This window comes from Mangifera indica, chromosome 3 (genome assembly GCF_011075055.1).
Source record: "Mangifera indica cultivar Alphonso chromosome 3, CATAS_Mindica_2.1, whole genome shotgun sequence".
NCBI classification, from domain to species: Eukaryota; Viridiplantae; Streptophyta; class Magnoliopsida; order Sapindales; family Anacardiaceae; genus Mangifera; species Mangifera indica.
Genome location: NC_058139.1, coordinates 505,569 through 522,812, shown reverse-complemented (window position 1 = coordinate 522,812; position 17,244 = coordinate 505,569). Strand labels below are relative to the sequence as shown.

The following is a 17,244-nucleotide window of genomic DNA, read 5'->3' as shown; positions in this document are numbered from 1 at the left end:
CTTGTAGTGTTTTCAATTATTCGTCATTGTTTCTGTTTTGTCGTTTCTACTTTTCATCTGAATGGGAATATTAATTTGTGGGCACAAAGGAAAAGGCTTTTACTGTTTAATCCTAAGGTGGGATAGTAAATATCAGATCTTTGTACTTTGACACCTGTATGATTCTTCTTTTCAGAGCATAAATTTTCTAGTTGACTTCGAATCAGCTAGTATAATAATTGAGAAATTTGTCATGATTCACTTAATCGATTGATTGGTTGAATCTGCTAAGGAATTAATGCAAGGATTTTTTTTTTTGGGTCAACAGTAAATACTGAAAGCTGACATGGGTTCGGTGGAGATAGCAGCACTTCAATGGTACAAATTTGTCTGGCTAAGAAAGATGAAAGATCACAGAAACATGAGCTGTCGAGAGCTTTAATTCCCATCTTGCACTTGAATTGCAAAATGGTGATAAAGCCAGCGATTGTAATACAGAGATGCCAAATTTTCTATGTGGAGAAATTGTGATACATAATTGTCAAGATAAAGTTGATGCCGAAACTCCACTTCAACCAGTCGGTGTTTCTTTTAAGCCCGAAAGCCATAGATTTGCAGGTAAAATTTTCAAACCAGCTCTTAGTTTAAGGCAATAATTGTTGGATTTGGCCACCATTTTGTAAATGCTACGCTGATCCATACAAGCCTATCCATGAACCCATAAGCGATGTTTAATTACTCACTTTGAGTTTATCTTATTAAGGCCAATCGTTAGAATTCTTTAAAAAGTAAGAATTTTTATAGGACATGATTTAGTGATAAGTGTTCTAATATAATTTAGTTTAGTTTAGTTTAGAAATGATAATCCTAATATGGACAATTTTATGTGTACACAATGTAGTTTTGGATAAATTAAGATAAATAGCATGTGTGTTTTTCCCTTCAGTGTATGATTGTTTGGGTTGGTGATCTTATACACAATATCTATAGAAGTTGCTAATACTCTGTTACATTACAACAGCTGAAGCTCAAGGTAATCAGATGCATGCAAAGACAAAGGCATGTGCTAACAGGGATTTGCACAGAGGAAACAGAGAGATCAAATCATTCTTCTTAAATTTATTCACTCAGATGAATGTTCTTCTCAGCCAATAATTTCAAAGGCACAACACAGCTATTCAATAAAACAATTAAAACAAATGCAGATATCAAAGCTGGGAATCAGAAAACATCACCAGATTACAACTTTGACAATTGACACTATAAATGTTCTTTTATGTTACAGTGCGTGCAAGTCTAAGAGTAAATTGATTGGAACAACTTTTGTATGTTCAAATCCTAAAACCCAAGCCTGGCCATCTCTTTGTCACCTCTTTCTTTGTCCTTCTTGAATTCGGATCGATGAGGTTTTCGAGCGATTTTGCTTTTCTATTACGGGCTCTGCCAGCTTCTTTTAGGAGCTCAGCTAGCCGGTTCTTTTCGTCCTGAAAATCAGGATTTGCGATTCCCAGCTTTTCTTCTCTCAATTTAAGAACATTCTCCAAGATCTCAATGGCATCTTCTACTCTGCAGTTGTTTCATCAAGTGAGGTTCAACATCGGATAAGTATTTGAATTCTGACTTTGTGCAGTGTTTGTAACAAAGTCAAATACATTACAAAGGAGAAATGGATACATGAAAAAGAATGACATTCCATAAGACACTCAAAATACAACATTATTTAAAAACCACTCCAAATCAAACTCACAGTTGATCTTTATGAATTATGACGTTCCTTAGGTAATATATAATAAAGACACAGAAGGACAAATCATGCATCAGCCATATTGATGACATGAGGATACAACTGCATCAGAAGTGAAACAAGTCCAGTCCAAGCCAACTCACAGACCCATATCACAATATTATTCAAACGGTCTATATAGCCGAGGCAACTCTTAAAGAAATAAAGTTTTCTGCTGGGTCCAATTCTTCTACAACTCCACCATGAAAATGTAATGACCTCCCAGCAGATTGTGTCCTGTTGCTGAATATGTAGGGAACTAAGAGATTCAGGCTTGCTACTTTTGGTGACACTATACGATACATATACAATCCTCACCAGGAAGCTAATAAATTAAATTATTTACAATTACTACAAGCTAGGACAAGGCCAATCAATATATTTGATATTGGTAGTCCAGACAAATCAACCAAAAGCAGAATAGTTACCTCCCCATAGCATCATATGTTGCAGCAAGATTGCTATATAATCCAAGAGTATCTTGGTGACATGGTCCACACTCCTGTTCCAGTATCAGTCTTGCTTCTTCAAACAACTCAGCAGCCTCATCTATCTTGAACAGCTGTACGCAAGCCAATCCCATCTGGTTCAATACAACTCCAAAGAAGCCAGACTTCCTCTCTCCATTTGATCTTAGTTTTGCTACAGCACTCTCGAAAGAGCTCCTAGCTTCTTCATACCTCCCAAGCATATAAAACATCACTCCCATCCGAGCTTCAATTCCGGCTATAGTGCTTTGCTGCCCTGGTTTATCCTCCAATAACTTCATTGCCTTCTGCAAGAGTTTCAGTGCCTCCTCAGGCTCATCCACAGACTCATAAATGGCCGAAATTTCTGTCAACCCACCAGCAATCTCTTCAGTTGTAGTTCCAGGCACAGGTTTTGCATATATCCTCAGTGCATTTTCACAATAGGATTTTGACTCACGGAGTTTTCCAGTCTTGTGGTACAGGTCAGCCAGGCGTACAAAGACGCAGGCTACCGAAGGGTGATTGTCACCCTTTGATGATTTAAAAACAGTAAGTGCCTTCTGGTATGAGAAGACAGCCTCATCAAAGCGGCATAGAGACAGGTAAATGTTGCCAATGCTAACATCAATAGCTGCAACCTCATTCTCTTGTCCATTAGCAATCATTGCCATACTGGCCAAGACAAGGTGCTCAAGAGCCAATTCATAATCTCCCTTTGCCTCACATATCAGGGCCATCAGTCGTCTGTCAGCTGCCTCTTCAAGAGATGCTGGCTCGCTGTGAGCACGATGAATTTCAAGAGTTCTCTTGCATAATTCTTCAGCTTTATCAAACTGCATTGCTTGAACATGAGCCTCAGCCAAGTATCTGTCATTTCCAAAAAGAAGATAAGATGTCACCAAAATCTTGTGCAAATCAAATTATCCAGCCCTGACTAAAACATTAAGACATATAAACAGAAACTTTAAGCACAGAAAAGTCATATATATCAAACAGATTTATACACAAATAAATGCAAAAAAGTTGGCGTGGGATTCAGAGCGAAATTCAATTAATAATAAAGTTAAAATTTTGAACATCCATCCATTTTTCCCATAACCAAAGACATGGTAAATGTAAACAAATCTTATACAAACTGTGGTTATAACATGTAATTGCATATTCCCTTGTAGGGATAAGTCATAAGTCCTGTCAGTTTGTATGGATAAGTCATTTGTTACTAAATGTACTTAGAAATACTCTATTTGTATCCTCAATCCCAGAGTGAAATCCGTCTAAATATTTTGGGTTTCTCAAGTTCAGTTCGGTAAAAATCCAACAATTAGAAAATTAAAAAAAAAAAATACAAAAACCTGCAAGTTTCTACAACTCTGGGATCTTTGTCTCCCAAAGCCTCGATCTGAATCTTTAAGCCTTCCTCGTAACAACCAATGGACCGATCCACTTGACCCAACATCGAATACGTGTCACCCAGTTGCATGTACCCGGAATATTTCGCCAGCGCGTGATCCGCACCACGCGCCGTGTCCGGCACTGAAATTGCCTGCTCCAAAACCGGTACAGCTTCTTCAAACCTGCCGAGACTACAATAAATCGCGGCCAGTACGTGCAGGCTCATGGCGTAGTCGAGGCTCGGTTCAGCTTCAGCCGAGGCGCATCGCTCAAACGACTTCGTAGCTCGGATGGCATAGTCCAAAGCCTTAGTGGGACCCTCACCAGAGGCAATTGTGTCACGTGCTAGCTTCAAAAGGAAAGGACCGAGATCCGGGTTGTCGAGGGAGGCGTCGGTAACGTCAGGAGGAGGCTTTTTGTTCCCGGATCGGGTTTGTGCCGGGCTGGGACTCGGCAGCTTTGATCGGGAAGAAGGAGATGGTGAGGGAGGCTTGGAACGGGGAAGTGAAGTAATGGGTGTGGACTGTTCGGCTCGGATCTCGGAAACTGAGATCCGGGGAGGAGGCACGTCCGGTGGAGTCTTGACGGCGACTAAACCGGGCATGGTTCGGCTTGGACAGTTAAAAAATTAACAAAATATGAGAGAAATGAAAAGAGAGTAAAGTGAATTTAAATTATTGAAGAAGGAAGAAGTGTTTCAGAGAAGCAAGAGATTGAAGAAGATTAGAACCTATTGCCATGCTCAACTGACAAGGCCTGGACCGAGTAAGGGGTATTTTAGTAATTCAGTTTCATTTTATGAGTTTCCGTTACGTTAACTGTCAGTCCGTAGGAAACGGTAAAAAGTGTATTAATAACTGTATTAACCGCTCTTACAGTAACTGTTGTTTTTTTTAAATCTACAGCGTTTTAACCCATCTGGCTCTCCTTCCCTCCCTCATGCCAATTTATGATTTCAAGTCGTTATTTATGGAGTTTTTTAACTTAATATTAGTTAATGGAGCCATTCACCCAATTTGAGTTCAATTTGAATATAAAATTATTAGTTTAATTAAGAATATTATAAAAAAAAAAAGAATTATATGAATTCAAAAGAGCAATTAAATAAAGAAGAACATCTCGAACGGCTATTCACCTTTTAGGCAAAATCTGGAACAACATAAATTAACCATGCCAGCCACATCTTTATTACGAGGTGATTAGAAGAAGATCTCTTATTTATAGCACAGTAACAGTATAAATTATCTGTATCATCCTGGAGATAATGGTAGAAGTACAGCTTAAACATACATTAATTAACTTAATGAAGTCATACAATAGAGTTGAAGACGGAGATCAAAGCTTCCTTTCTCACGCAGGAAGGAAGAGCAACATTTATTATCCGTTATAAATCATCAAGAAGCCATTAAAGTTGTTCAGCGACCAACTTTGCCTGGTGGTTGATGGTTTTTATTTGGCCCTGGCTTTTCATAATCCTCCAAGACGGCGTTTAGCTCAATCATCATCTTTCTCACCTTCAAATCAAATTAAACATTCATGTTAATTTACCAAAGGAAAATGCAACTGTAATTTCACATGCATTTAAAATACCTGATCAGTTGCTGGGAATGGCTCAGGATTCGCATTAACAACGTGGCCTACGAGGAGTCTTCTTCCTGTACATGCATAAAAGGTCATGTAATTTGGGAAAATGTGTACAATTTCAAGACTTCTTCATTACTATATGATGTCTACTTAGACAAAAATAAGGTGCACACCCACGTGGGAAGATAACTCCCACCCAAACAGGACAGAGACAAGAGAAAAGGATTTCTTAAAATGGAGAGAGGGATAAATATATGATCGTTGTGTCTCTTTCTTAGCATAATTTATAAAAATATTCATTATATTTTTAAATATTTATAACAATGTTATTGTTATAATAATATTTAAATGATAGAAACAAAGAGGAAGCAAAGAAAGATAAGAGTATAAAGAGAAAATTTTCTTCATAATAAGAGATAAAAATTTTACGTAATTCTCATAACAAAATGAAAAGGTAATAGAACGTGTCTTATTTTGTGAGAACAGGGGCAAGGACAATCATCCTTATCCCTCCTCTTCTTGTTATAATCTCTATTACCTGATTTTGTAGATGATGAAGAGATAAAATTGAGAGATATGATTAGAAGCAAAAGTATGAAAGTTTGAACACCAGGCCGACTCATTTTGTTGAATTAGAAATGGAAGAAATTGAGATGGACGGTGGAAATAAGGGAGTGATTGGTGATTCATATATAGTGAAGTTAGGAGGAAGAAAAAGAAAGGTACTGTTCATATTGCGTTCTACTCAATGCCATTGCAGAATAAGCAAAAGAAAGCTGCATCCATTAACAAAGTCAACTGCACTAACTTCTGCATGTCATCTCATTACGCATGGCTCAAGCTAAGCTAGCCTATAAAAACTTTTCATCATTTTGGGTCTCTTCAATGTATCGTCATAAATGAATAATTTAATAGATTGATAAAGTAATATCTATTTTAACATAAGTTACCTTATCAATCCATAAAATTTAACATAAATTATATCTGACAGTTATTAAAATTATATTATTTTATTTATTATTAAATAAAATAATATGTAATTTATTAATAAATCATCCATAATAACTATATTGGCTCATAACTAGCTCGTTAGCCAAATTTTTATTTATAAATTCAACTCTAGAAGAAAAAATAGAAGCGACCGACTTGTCAATTTCTACAACAGTAGTACTTAAAGGTGTCGCAAGGTCAATCCTCTGCGTTTTCTCCATCTCTTATAGAGAGAGGGAGGCAGCCCCCCATCACAAAGAAAATGAACCCCACTGAAATCATGATTCATTGGATGGTGGGCATCAGAGTCACAGCACCTTATTAAAGTTGACCTCTCAACCTTCCCAACTTTTTCTTTGTAAACTTAAACAAATACTTAACCTTAATTGACAGCTAAACACAAATTAGAATCCTTGCTTATTAACCATTAATTTCTTTTCTGGGACAACAAACAGTACTCCTCCTATTCCAATCCATCAACGACAGTGTTAATTTCAACCAACAGTGTCATGCTATTAAAATTCTATAATACATGAATATTTAGTTGGATTAGATCTTAATTATTCAAACTTGAAATTAACAAACAGTGTTTGTACTAATCTAAATATTTGAATTTAACTTAATTTAAATTAAATCTAAAATTAAATTATTTTTAAATCAAAATTGAGTATACACACACAGAACTTGAGGATTTTTTTTTTTTTTGAATTCAAATTAAACCTTATTCAAGGTAATAAGGTTGTTTATTATTTTTTAATTTTAATCAACAAAGGATTTTTAATCAATGTTTTAAAATTTGAATCAAACCGAGCTGACATTGAATCAGTAAAAGATCTTATTTGAATAATAACTCAAATTAGTTTTAGTCATTGAATTGAATTAACCAGATGAATAATGTCTAATTACAAATCAATAATTAAGTTAGATTAGTTTAATTATCATGTTGATTTCATCATAATTAAAAACATTTTTTAAAATTTTAATTATGTTGAGTTAAAGTTATAGTGATGGATCAGATTAGTTAACCCGGTTTGACCCTAAAACCATAGTTTTTAACTCAAAATTGGCATTACTTATTAGGAATATAAGTTACCGGGGCTTAATGTTTCTTTTATGTAGAACTTGAAGATGAATACATTTGGGATCCTTATAGCGTATAAAAGTTATTGTATCTGCATTTATTGCAGAAAGTATCCAGGAAACGGGGACGCCACCCCAACTAGGTATAATTTAAATAGAGACTGGGAAATGATGTCTAAAGTTTCAAAGCGACATTATTTCACTGGGGCTGAAAATGGGAACCACAACACCAACTTCTTAACCAGCCAAACTATGGTGTGCTGGCCCATGAGTTTTTTTTTTTTTTTAAATAATCGAAGATTCTATCCGTATTTATTGAATAAATAAACTGACACATGAGTTATTATTTCTTCAAATGGTCACTTGAAAGGTTCTTAATACACACACACAATATTTTTAGGCGATTCAATTGCCGATTGATTCAGTCCAATGGCTATTTAAAATTTAATCATCAATCAGAATCAAACTGACCATCAGATCCAATCAAACTGGCTCAACCGATTTTGGGTTTTAAAAGTCTGTCCCTACAAAGGCTTGGGTCATGGGAAAAAGAACAATGCGGCACCTTTACTACACAATTCACAACAATAGATGAGAGTTCATCGAATTATGTATTGGGTATACACAGTCAACCAATGGTATCTTCCTTCCCTAACAATATGAAGAAGCCACTTCAACTTCCATGGCATCTGATGCAGAGGACGCAGATGGCTGTAAATAACCAGTAAAATCTAACGTAGAACGAAAACTTACGGCATCAGACAATTGCTTCACGAAATGAGTAAACCGCATCCAGTTATTGAGTTCGAACAAGCTTATATCCAACCTTGCAAAGTTGAATGAGAAAGGAGGCATTCTAATACCATCTGAGTAATACTTTGACATCTTTACCATCTGTTGAAATGCTCCATTGTCTAAATCAGTAGCAAAATTTTCACCTTCAAGTGGTACCTCGCAGATCCTCGCAGCTAATAGGAGCTGCCTAAGAAAACCCTCAGGGCTACATTGAGGGTTGATATGTTTCACATTTTCATCTTGCATTTCAAAACACGAGCAACACATGGTAAAACCATATCTGGCAAACATGCGAGCAATTGGCATGTACCCATCTCTGGTTGAAGTATTGTAATAGCCAGCTGCTAGCTCAGAGGGGTGAGATTTTGTACCATAATGCCAGTGGATTCCACCAATTTTTGCTGATGTATCAACTCTAGCACCCCGAAAAATGGCCACGGCTTCCCTACACAATCTTTCTCCATGAAGAAGCAGCATGCCTGAATACCACTCAAGGAAAGAATTACCAAATTCTGTATTCCAAGAACCGTCATGGCTTCTGAAAAACTCATTTTTCTCAGGATCTTGCATCAAATTGCCAGCATGAATAGGACCTCCATCTCCCCATTCATGCCTCCCCATCTCTCGAGCACAAGCATTCAGAGAAGCAAGCATATACTGTCTCCATTAATAAAAAAGAAACCACATTACAACAGTGGTTAACAATACTACCAAGGACATTAGTACTCAAAAATACACTAATGAAATAGTACAATGACCATTTCAGTGTAAGTTCAACAATTAATGCTCAACCTTTCCCACCTACCTTATCATAGCACTGAAACTCTCCAATTTCACGTGTGTACCAACCGTGTTAGCTTCTGAGAAGGGCACAAAGGATATCTTAGTTCACCAGCAGGACCCATGCCAACTTGAATTCCCTGTAGAATGAATAATTATCATCAAGCAAACCTGAGACAAACACAGTAATATATCAAACTATGGTAAGTGGCCTCACTGTAATAAAAGCACCAAGAAAAGGTCTGAAGGTGTCTCTAAAGTTCCTCATCAAATCTGTATATGCTTGGATTGGGGATCGCCCCTGCAGAACAGGGAGAGAATCACATCCCAGGGAAATATACTCCATACTTCTTCTCCCAAATCTGTCAGTGTATGCTAAATCTGGATCTTTATCAATCTCTTCAAGCACCCACTTAGGAAGAGAAATCCTTCAATGCACAAAAGGAAAAAGCTTCAGGGCTACCTTTACATTAGCAGAAAATTGCATGAAGATGAAGTACTTCATATTAACTAAAGAAGGAATTGTTCAATATCATTATGAGGGCACCTAGTCCTGGCTAAAGAAGTCAATGAATAGAACCAAAGCTTCAAGTAGTTTTCGTCACTCTGAAAATCAATGAATAAATTTAAAGACAACATATGCAAAACCCTAAAAGCACACACAGTGCTGTAACATCTTTGGATGTATCTCATAATACTTCTTGAAACCAATGAGAAAACCAAAGTGAAACTGTTGGAACTAGATTTATTTTACTTTTTTATTTTATTTTAACACTTACAAAATTAAACCAAACCTCTATATGAGCGGCATTCAATCTCCAGGCGTCTTATACAACTCCATGACACCCAACCAACTGAGAAAGCTAGTAGGCACATTAAAACAGATATATTGGCAGGTGCTAACTTAATATATTCAAAAAGAATACAATATCAATCAGAAACAAAGCTACCCTTCCCAGATTAACAACTTACAACATTAAGGTACTCGTAACATCAGGAATAAAAGGATATTAAGAAATAAGAACCAAACAAATGAGAGCTATAGTAGTCCTTAAATATGTTATTTGCCCACACGGACAGAGCATATGTAAAACATTTTAAGTAGTGCACTCTAACGTATAAATAAACCACACAATATAAACTATTATGTCAAGAAAAATAATATGATTGCATTGCAAGAAAATCCTAAAATTAAATAATTATTTCTTTTTAAGATCAATTGCATAATGAATGCTACTGATTGAAAGTATCAAGAAAAGTGTATTACCATTTACGGTCGCCAGGACCAGTGCCATTCTCATGAAAGGCGAATAGAACTCTAACCTTCAAACCATATTTGATAGCCAAATCAACTAAGTCAAGACAACCTCCCCAGTGATAAATCCCCGGACGATCCTTCTCCACCACTCCCCAATACACCTCCATCACCACGCCCTCCACTCCAGCCAATGCTAGCGTCTTAAAAGCCTGTGTAATGGCCTTTTTGCTTTTGATTGTTCCTCCCGCCCACGTCATATCTTCCGGAAGCTTCACGAACACCGGAGACCCCGTCTGAGGACTCCGCAAAAAGGCTTTGTAATGGTCTTCGTATGCTTCGCTATTGCTGTCGCCACTGTCGCTGTCGTTGTTGCTGTTGTGTTCGGTCGGAGAGACCGAGTTGTTGGATGAGTTCAGACGGGAGACGATGCGGACTCGGCTCGGAAGTTTGTGAGAATGAACTAAAGAGAAGCGAGTCAGTCGACTTGACTCAGTGCGAGTGCAACAGAAACAAGGGGAGAAAGTAGCTATTGCCATTTCTTTAAGACTTGTTTGAACTTGGGGTTAGGATTTCAAATTCAAAGATTCTGCAGAGAAAGAGAGAGTCGGATTCCGTACGTATTTATATGTGAGTTCGTTAAAACGGAACCGAATGAATTATTTCGCATTCGTTGTGAGAGGAAGGAGTCTCGACTCCACAGGAATGGGTAACCGCAATCACAATTTTGTTGTGCCTACGTGGACTATTTCTGTTGGATAAGTTCGGAATTCATTTACTACACTTCGCTTCCCTTAGACTTAGGCATTGAGCACTGTAGAGAGACTGATCAAAAAGGGGCAGCGTCAATTTCCTTAGCTCAAGTAGCTTTCAAAATAATTTATAGTCCACCGCAAAGTATCTACTAATCTAAAGTTTTTACCCTTTAATTTTAAAAATCTCATTCATCTATCTATGACCTTTAAAATTTTTGTCTTTTTTTCTTTCATAAACTTTAAAAACTAAAATTTTTTTTTTAATCTAATTTTTAAAAAATGACAATTCTCTTTTAAAGTTTAGTTTCCAGATCTCTAGCATCATCTCCGGTGTTATTATCAACAACCACTCCTTTCCAAAGCTTTCTTTCTATTCAGTGATCTCTCTCTACTCAGTCAGCGTGGAAGACAAAGAGCTTCGTTGAAAAGACGAAGCTTTTCGTCTTCTCAAACAAAAACAGTATCTTCATCTTCTTAGACAAAGACAGAATCTTTGTTTTTATCTCTCACATTTTGTTGGATATCAATCGAGCGTTCAACTGAGTAAAAAGAGACCACGGGGAAAAAGGAAACTTTGGGAGTGAATGACCGTTGGCAATGATATCAGAAATCTGAAAACTAAACCCTAAGAGAGAATTGTCAATTTGTAAAACTTGGGTTATAAAGGAATTTTTAATTTTTGAAAGTTTAGAGAAAGAAAAGTATACAGAATTTTTTTTTGGGGGGGGGGGGGGGGGGGGGGTGGGTGTTGGGGTGCGTTGGGTAGGTGTGTGGTGTAGAATAAATCCTCTGGCCTAATTTATATTAGAATTCTAAGGGAGTCCCGTGAAATCAAAAACCGTCGCCGTCGCTCCGCTGATCTTTGATTCCAATTTTTTGGGCCTTTCCGCTAAGTTAAAGATTGCTCCAATTTTGGTTAGACAGTAGTTTGACGACTGCAATTGGAGCCGGCTCAAACTCAGATTTCACATGTCGCTTAAATAAACTTAAGTTAGAGCTTCATCTCAAAATCTCGGCTCGAATCCTACTCATTAGTAAAACTGTTTATCCAACCAGCAACCCTTTAATAACACTATACACTGACTTGAACTGAGAATTATGGATTCAAATCAAACTTAAACCAATCAATATACCTGCTCAAACAAGCTTAAATTTGAGTTAAACATCATGATTCAAACCAAGTTTAAATCAACCCTTCAACGAGCTGAAGCTCTAGCTGGACTAAAAGAGACTGCATTTGCACATACATGAGACCAAAATGAAACTCAAAATGTATATTAAATATAATCATATGATGAATTATGACAAATGCATGATCCGAATACCCCAACATTATGTGGCTCCCCCCAATACCACATTAAGAGCAAGTATACAGAATGAGTACAAATGGCAAGAGAAGAACTCTGTGACAATTGTTGACATGTAACAATGCAATCCTTTTTAAGACTCCGAATTTCGGAGAAACGAAAAGAAAGGGGAAAGGAATGTGATTTTTTTTTTTTTAACCGCTGCAGCTAAAAGTGCCCCAATTCCTAAACCAAAATTTCAACACCATTCACTTCATGAACTGTTGGCCATTGTAGACAACACCGGCAGGGTGTGATTGGAATCTATCCTATCTAAATCCTCCCAATTCTAGTTGTTCCATTTCTTCACATTTGTAAAAAAGTCCATCTATTTCTTCCACAGTCAGCAGACAGATATGAAGTCATCAGTGCCAACTGCTTCCATGGAAAAGTAAAACAATTAAATGAAGAAATTGAAAGGGAAATATTCCATCCTGCCGTAGTGAAATACTGACAGCCCAACTGAGACATTTGTGGCCAAAAATGGTGATGACCTGACTAAGGGTATGCAAATCCAAGACCCAACTCAACACACCCAAATGCATGCAAGTAGTAGAATATATGCAGTAGCACTTTCCCTCAAAAAGAAATTGCTTTATTGATGGCCAATTTGGCCCATTCAGCAGATTCCTTAATCATATGATCTTCAGCTGATAAACATTCATTTAGAAATCCTTTGCTTGACACAGATTGCTGAAACAAGGGACCTGCATTACGACCCAGGGTATCTGCTAGATCTCCAAGAACCCCGATTGCTGTCTTAGTCACCACCTCATCCCTAAAGAAAACAAAGAAACATTTCTGCATTGTCAATATAAATTTAAAATTCAGAAAGTAAACGGAGAGTAACGATTCCAGTAATCCTTACATGTCTTTCTCCATGTACAAACCATCTAAGAATTGAACAATATGAGGAGCATAGGGCATCAATAGTTGGGTCTTTGGAGAACCCTTAAAACCTTGAAAGATGCCCGAGTATGCCTCCAGGATTCCATTTCTCAAAGAGTTAGTGTACTCCATCATATCTTCATCAACGCCTGATGTGTGAACAGATAGCTCAGCTGCACTCTGAAGCATGGGCATAGCATACATCAAGTACTTCTCAAAGCTCTCACCAATTGCCAAAGCAACATCGCCAAAGCATGAAAAAATTGGAGGCTTCACAGATCTGTGTAACTGATTGCTTGACAAATCTTTGAGGAGCTGAGTCATAATCCCATCACAATAGGGCAATATTTTTTCCTCTAGAGCCCTGCATATATCCCCCACTACACCTACTGTGATGGCACAAACTTGGTAATCCTCAAAATTTTGTAGTCCCATTTCCAAAAACTTGTAAAACTCCGGCATGTATTTTGCAAAATCTGGACCTGTTACATAGGCAAGAGCTCCAATGACGAGCATAGCCTCCTCATGAGCAGTGGCACTTTGAACAGAAAATACTCTTAAGAAGAGGCCCATCATCTGGTCCGCATACTGCATGAAGATATACTTCGTTTGCTCATTTGATCCTAGCTTCTGTATGATGACCTGCAAGCAGCCACAAAGAAGGCCTTGTATTTCATTTTGCTTCTCCCTCTCATCAGAAGAGAGTTTTTGTCCCTCGAGAGTTTGGTGGAGCTCCATCATAATAAGTGGAACTAGTTGCACCACCATTGGAGCTGTTTCGTCAGTAGAACACCTTACAACTTCGTTCAGAGTTTCATAGGCTGCTGTTCGGAGGCGTGATTCTCCAGCATCTTCCCGGTGTGTTGCAGTAAGAAGAGCCTGAACAATTTCCTGGAAAAAGGGAGTTAGAGAGGAAAATGATGATCCTGCATCCTCATAACCTTGGGCCAGGAAATAAAGAGCACCACAGGCTTTCTCGGCAACATTTGGAACATCTTTCATGCTCTGAAGCAGAACATTAATGATCTGTTGGCAATTAGCTTGCGTAATTATAGGTGTCTCCAAAGTTGACCCGTGAAGAAATTCAAACATTCTTCCAAGAGTCCAAGCAGTAGTGTCCTTCACTTGGTTATTTGGATCTTTCATAAGGGCAGTAAGCATGAAATTCAAAGCGGTGTCAACAAGAGTTACAAGCTTCTCAGGATGTGGGCCTTCCAAAATGGAACCAAATGCATATGTTGCAGCCTCTCTTTGCCTCCAATCTGGTTTCATTATGTTTTCTTCAACAAATGGCATAACAAGCGGGACAATATCATCTCCAACTGTCCGAGCAACCAAACCCAAGCATGTGCCTCCAGCCATTGCAATATTCCATGCCCCTTCATCCTGATCCTGATCCTCTTCCTGCTTAAGTAGCATCTCCAATAACATGGGAACCAGAGCAGGGAGTGCTTGCTTAATAAAGTAAAAGCATGGAAAATCAGAATCCCCACCAAAATCACCTCCATATTCTTCCAATATATCTATTTCCTCATCACATATTGAACTCCAGAATTCAATCGCTTGTAAAGCTACTGGTTCCACATCTTCCCTCACAGCCTTTGCTGTGATGTTGAAAATATCCTGAATGTATGGAGCCAGTTTCTCATAGTAGGTTGACGAAATGGCAACCAAACACTCAAAAGCTGCCTGTCTAATCTTCACGTCAGGAGAAAGAGTAGCCTCACAGACAACTCTCATGATGTAGTCACGTTCCATTTCATTAGAGAAATTTGCCTGAGCAAAACCAAGAGCATTATACAATGCTCGTGTAGCAGCAAGCCTCACATCATTGTTGCTCTCAGAATTGCTCATACCCTGAACTACAGCTGTAAGTATCCTATTTACATGATCCTGATCTACTGCATCTGAGGAAACTTCTTCACAGATATACCCAAGAGTTTCAAGAGTGGCCTGCTTGGTGTGAGCTGGAAGCTGATGAATATTTGACAAAAGAGATCCAAGTAGCTCAGGCCACTGCTTATGGGGCAATTCAACGCCCGCTACCTTCGCAATGACTTGCGACACTGTTGACCGTGCATCATGTGCCGGAGAAGACAGAGTCTTTAGTAAGAATGATTTAATCTGGGCCTTTGAAGAGGGATCCAAGGACAACCATCTTTGCACAAGCTCAAACTTCCGGTGTTGTTCTTTGGCATCCAATGCATTCTTGAGGATCAAACCCGCTAATTTACGACTCTCAACAGGCTTCTCATCATTAGCCAATTCCCCAGCAAGGGCAAGTAAAAAGGCAGGAAGATTTTGCTCCTGGAACTGTTTTAGGTTTTCCTCAGCTTGCTTCCGGACAGTGCCATCAACTGCTTGTGCATTTAAAAGGATTTGAGTGACTTCCGCAGCCATTAAAATCTGAAGTCAACACATTAGATCAATTAGAATAAAAAAAATACATGTAAAATATCATATGAATTCCTAGCATTAGATTCACATGATGAAACATATATTAAGAACACTAGTCTTCTATACAGCATAAGGGAATATAATACCATGTATAGAGCTATAAAATTATACTACATTTCTTCCCTAAAGTGAAATTTATGCTGGAAGCCAGAGAGTGAAGTAAACACTCCAAGCTTCTCTTTCCGTTCTTTTCAAATTGCAAAAGCTCAACTTCACAAAACCAGAAAATCAAATTAATCTCAGTTTGTGAGTTCAGATTTCTTATTTCAATGCCAAGTAAATGAAAATCACAAAACCCAATTGGCTATCATCTTTGCACTGTCTAACAAATCAAACAGGAAACATTGAATTTGTGTTTTTTTCTTGTTGTACGGACTGTGAAAGGTCAACTTCGCCAACCGTCAGTTGAACTTATATAGATTTCACTGCCGCAATTGTAACAATTACAAATCAGGACGTTACTACCATTCATTCATCTTCATTCAATTTAAAATTCTCAGCTCCCAATAGCACACCAATTAATTAGACACTAAACCGATAGTCGAAACTCAAGTCAAACTCATTCTGATCCCAAAAACATAACCAACTTAGTTTGCAACTATTTTCCTAGTTATTTCTGGGTATTCATACAAAACAAAACTAATTTACTAAAAATTAAACCAAAAAACTAAAATAAACTTACTTTGATCTAAAATATATATGTAGGTATAACTAACCAGGTGCAAAAATCAAAACTTCGAGATCAAGGATACTTACACCGAGTTGATGAGTTGACTCGGAAAAACACAGCGAGTGAGCGATCTATCTGAGAGGAATAAAAGGAAGCGGCTACTCCGAAACCCTAGCAGAGTGACTAGAAAAAGCAGATGCAAGCTGCCGCTGGAATGCTAAGAGAATTTGATTCAAAAAAAAATATAATAACTGTTGTAAGACTATCTGGATTTTATAATTGGCTTGCGGAATGGGCCACGAGGAGTTTTCAGAGCGTTGGCGCGTGGATAAATTTCGTGCTAAACAGAAGTTAAGAGCCCGCATGCTGAGAGACTCGATATGTGAAGAGGATGATTTCATTGGTTAAACTTGGTCACGCGCTTTAATGGTCGGTGGGATTGAAGTGAAATTGTTGTCATCACGGTTAATATTACGGCTGTGATTTATTTTCTAGACTGGATTAAAGTGTTCGACCGGGACTCTGAAAAGAGAACATGTATCAAGCAGGGACGGATTGGAGCCCTTCCACTGTCAGTATGATGAGAACAAAGGCCAAAAAGGACTATTTTCCACTTAAGTTTTGATACATTTTTTAAGTTATATATATGAGATTTAAAAAGTTTAAAATCATATTTATTCATTTAAAAACTTAGTTAGAGTTAAAAGTAAAGTCTTCCTTTAATAAAAAAATTTTAAAAACTAAAATTTTATTATATTTACTCCTCTTAGTTTGAAAATCTCACAATTTTTATTTATCAAAAGTTCAAAAAATTAGAATTTCCCTCTTAGGGTTTGTCTTTCCTTTCCAACTTATCTCTTTCTGTCGATCAATTCCTAAACACAAGAAAACATGATTTTCTCCGACGAAAAAGAAATCATCTTTATCAGAGTCTTTATTTCGGATGAAGATGTCCAAGTGTCTTCATTTCGGACAAAGATGAAATCGTCTTCGTTCGAAATGAAGACAATCTGACAAAGA

The 17,244-nt window shown here is 37.5% G+C and overlaps 2 protein-coding genes and 1 pseudogene across 2 annotated transcripts; all 3 read right to left on the bottom strand.

Annotated features, from left to right (window-relative positions):
* Positions 1–1,072: 1,072 nt before the first annotated feature.
* Positions 1,073–4,373, bottom strand: LOC123211404 (protein KINESIN LIGHT CHAIN-RELATED 1-like). The gene is made up of 3 exons (XM_044630104.1): positions 3,585–4,373; positions 2,191–3,099; positions 1,073–1,545 (listed from the first exon to the last, which is right to left on the bottom strand). Exons 1-3 carry the CDS (start codon positions 4,226–4,228, stop codon positions 1,311–1,313), a joined length of 1,788 nt encoding a protein of 595 aa, XP_044486039.1. The 5' UTR covers positions 4,229–4,373; the 3' UTR covers positions 1,073–1,310.
* A 3,348-nt stretch (positions 4,374–7,721) lies between these two features.
* On the bottom strand, positions 7,722–10,978 carry LOC123210822 (annotated as a pseudogene).
* A 1,144-nt stretch (positions 10,979–12,122) lies between these two features.
* LOC123211516 (importin subunit beta-1-like) lies at positions 12,123–16,572 on the bottom strand. Its single transcript, XM_044630291.1, has 3 exons — positions 16,311–16,572; positions 13,078–15,503; positions 12,123–12,987 (listed from the first exon to the last, which is right to left on the bottom strand). Exons 2-3 carry the CDS (start codon positions 15,495–15,497, stop codon positions 12,789–12,791), a joined length of 2,619 nt encoding a protein of 872 aa, XP_044486226.1. The 5' UTR covers positions 15,498–15,503; positions 16,311–16,572; the 3' UTR covers positions 12,123–12,788.
* Between the last annotated feature and the right edge of the window lie 672 nt (positions 16,573–17,244).

Excerpts from the sequence above, each read along its gene's own strand:
- LOC123211404 (XM_044630104.1), bottom strand. The coding sequence starts at position 4,228 with ATGCCCGGTTTAGTCGCCGTCAAGACTCCACCGGACGTGCCTCCTCCC. Across the intron at positions 3,100-3,584 it reads AGAGTTGTAGAAACTTGCAG|ATACTTGGCTGAGGCTCATG; the intron begins GTTTTTGTATTT and ends TGGAAATGACAG. Across the intron at positions 1,546-2,190 it reads ACATATGATGCTATGGGGAG|AGTAGAAGATGCCATTGAGA; the intron begins GTAACTATTCTG and ends AAACAACTGCAG.
- LOC123211516 (XM_044630291.1), bottom strand. The coding sequence starts at position 15,497 with ATGGCTGCGGAAGTCACTCAAATCCTTTTAAATGCACAAGCAGTTGAT. Across the intron at positions 12,988-13,077 it reads TTGTACATGGAGAAAGACAT|GGATGAGGTGGTGACTAAGA; the intron begins GTAAGGATTACT and ends TGTTTTCTTTAG.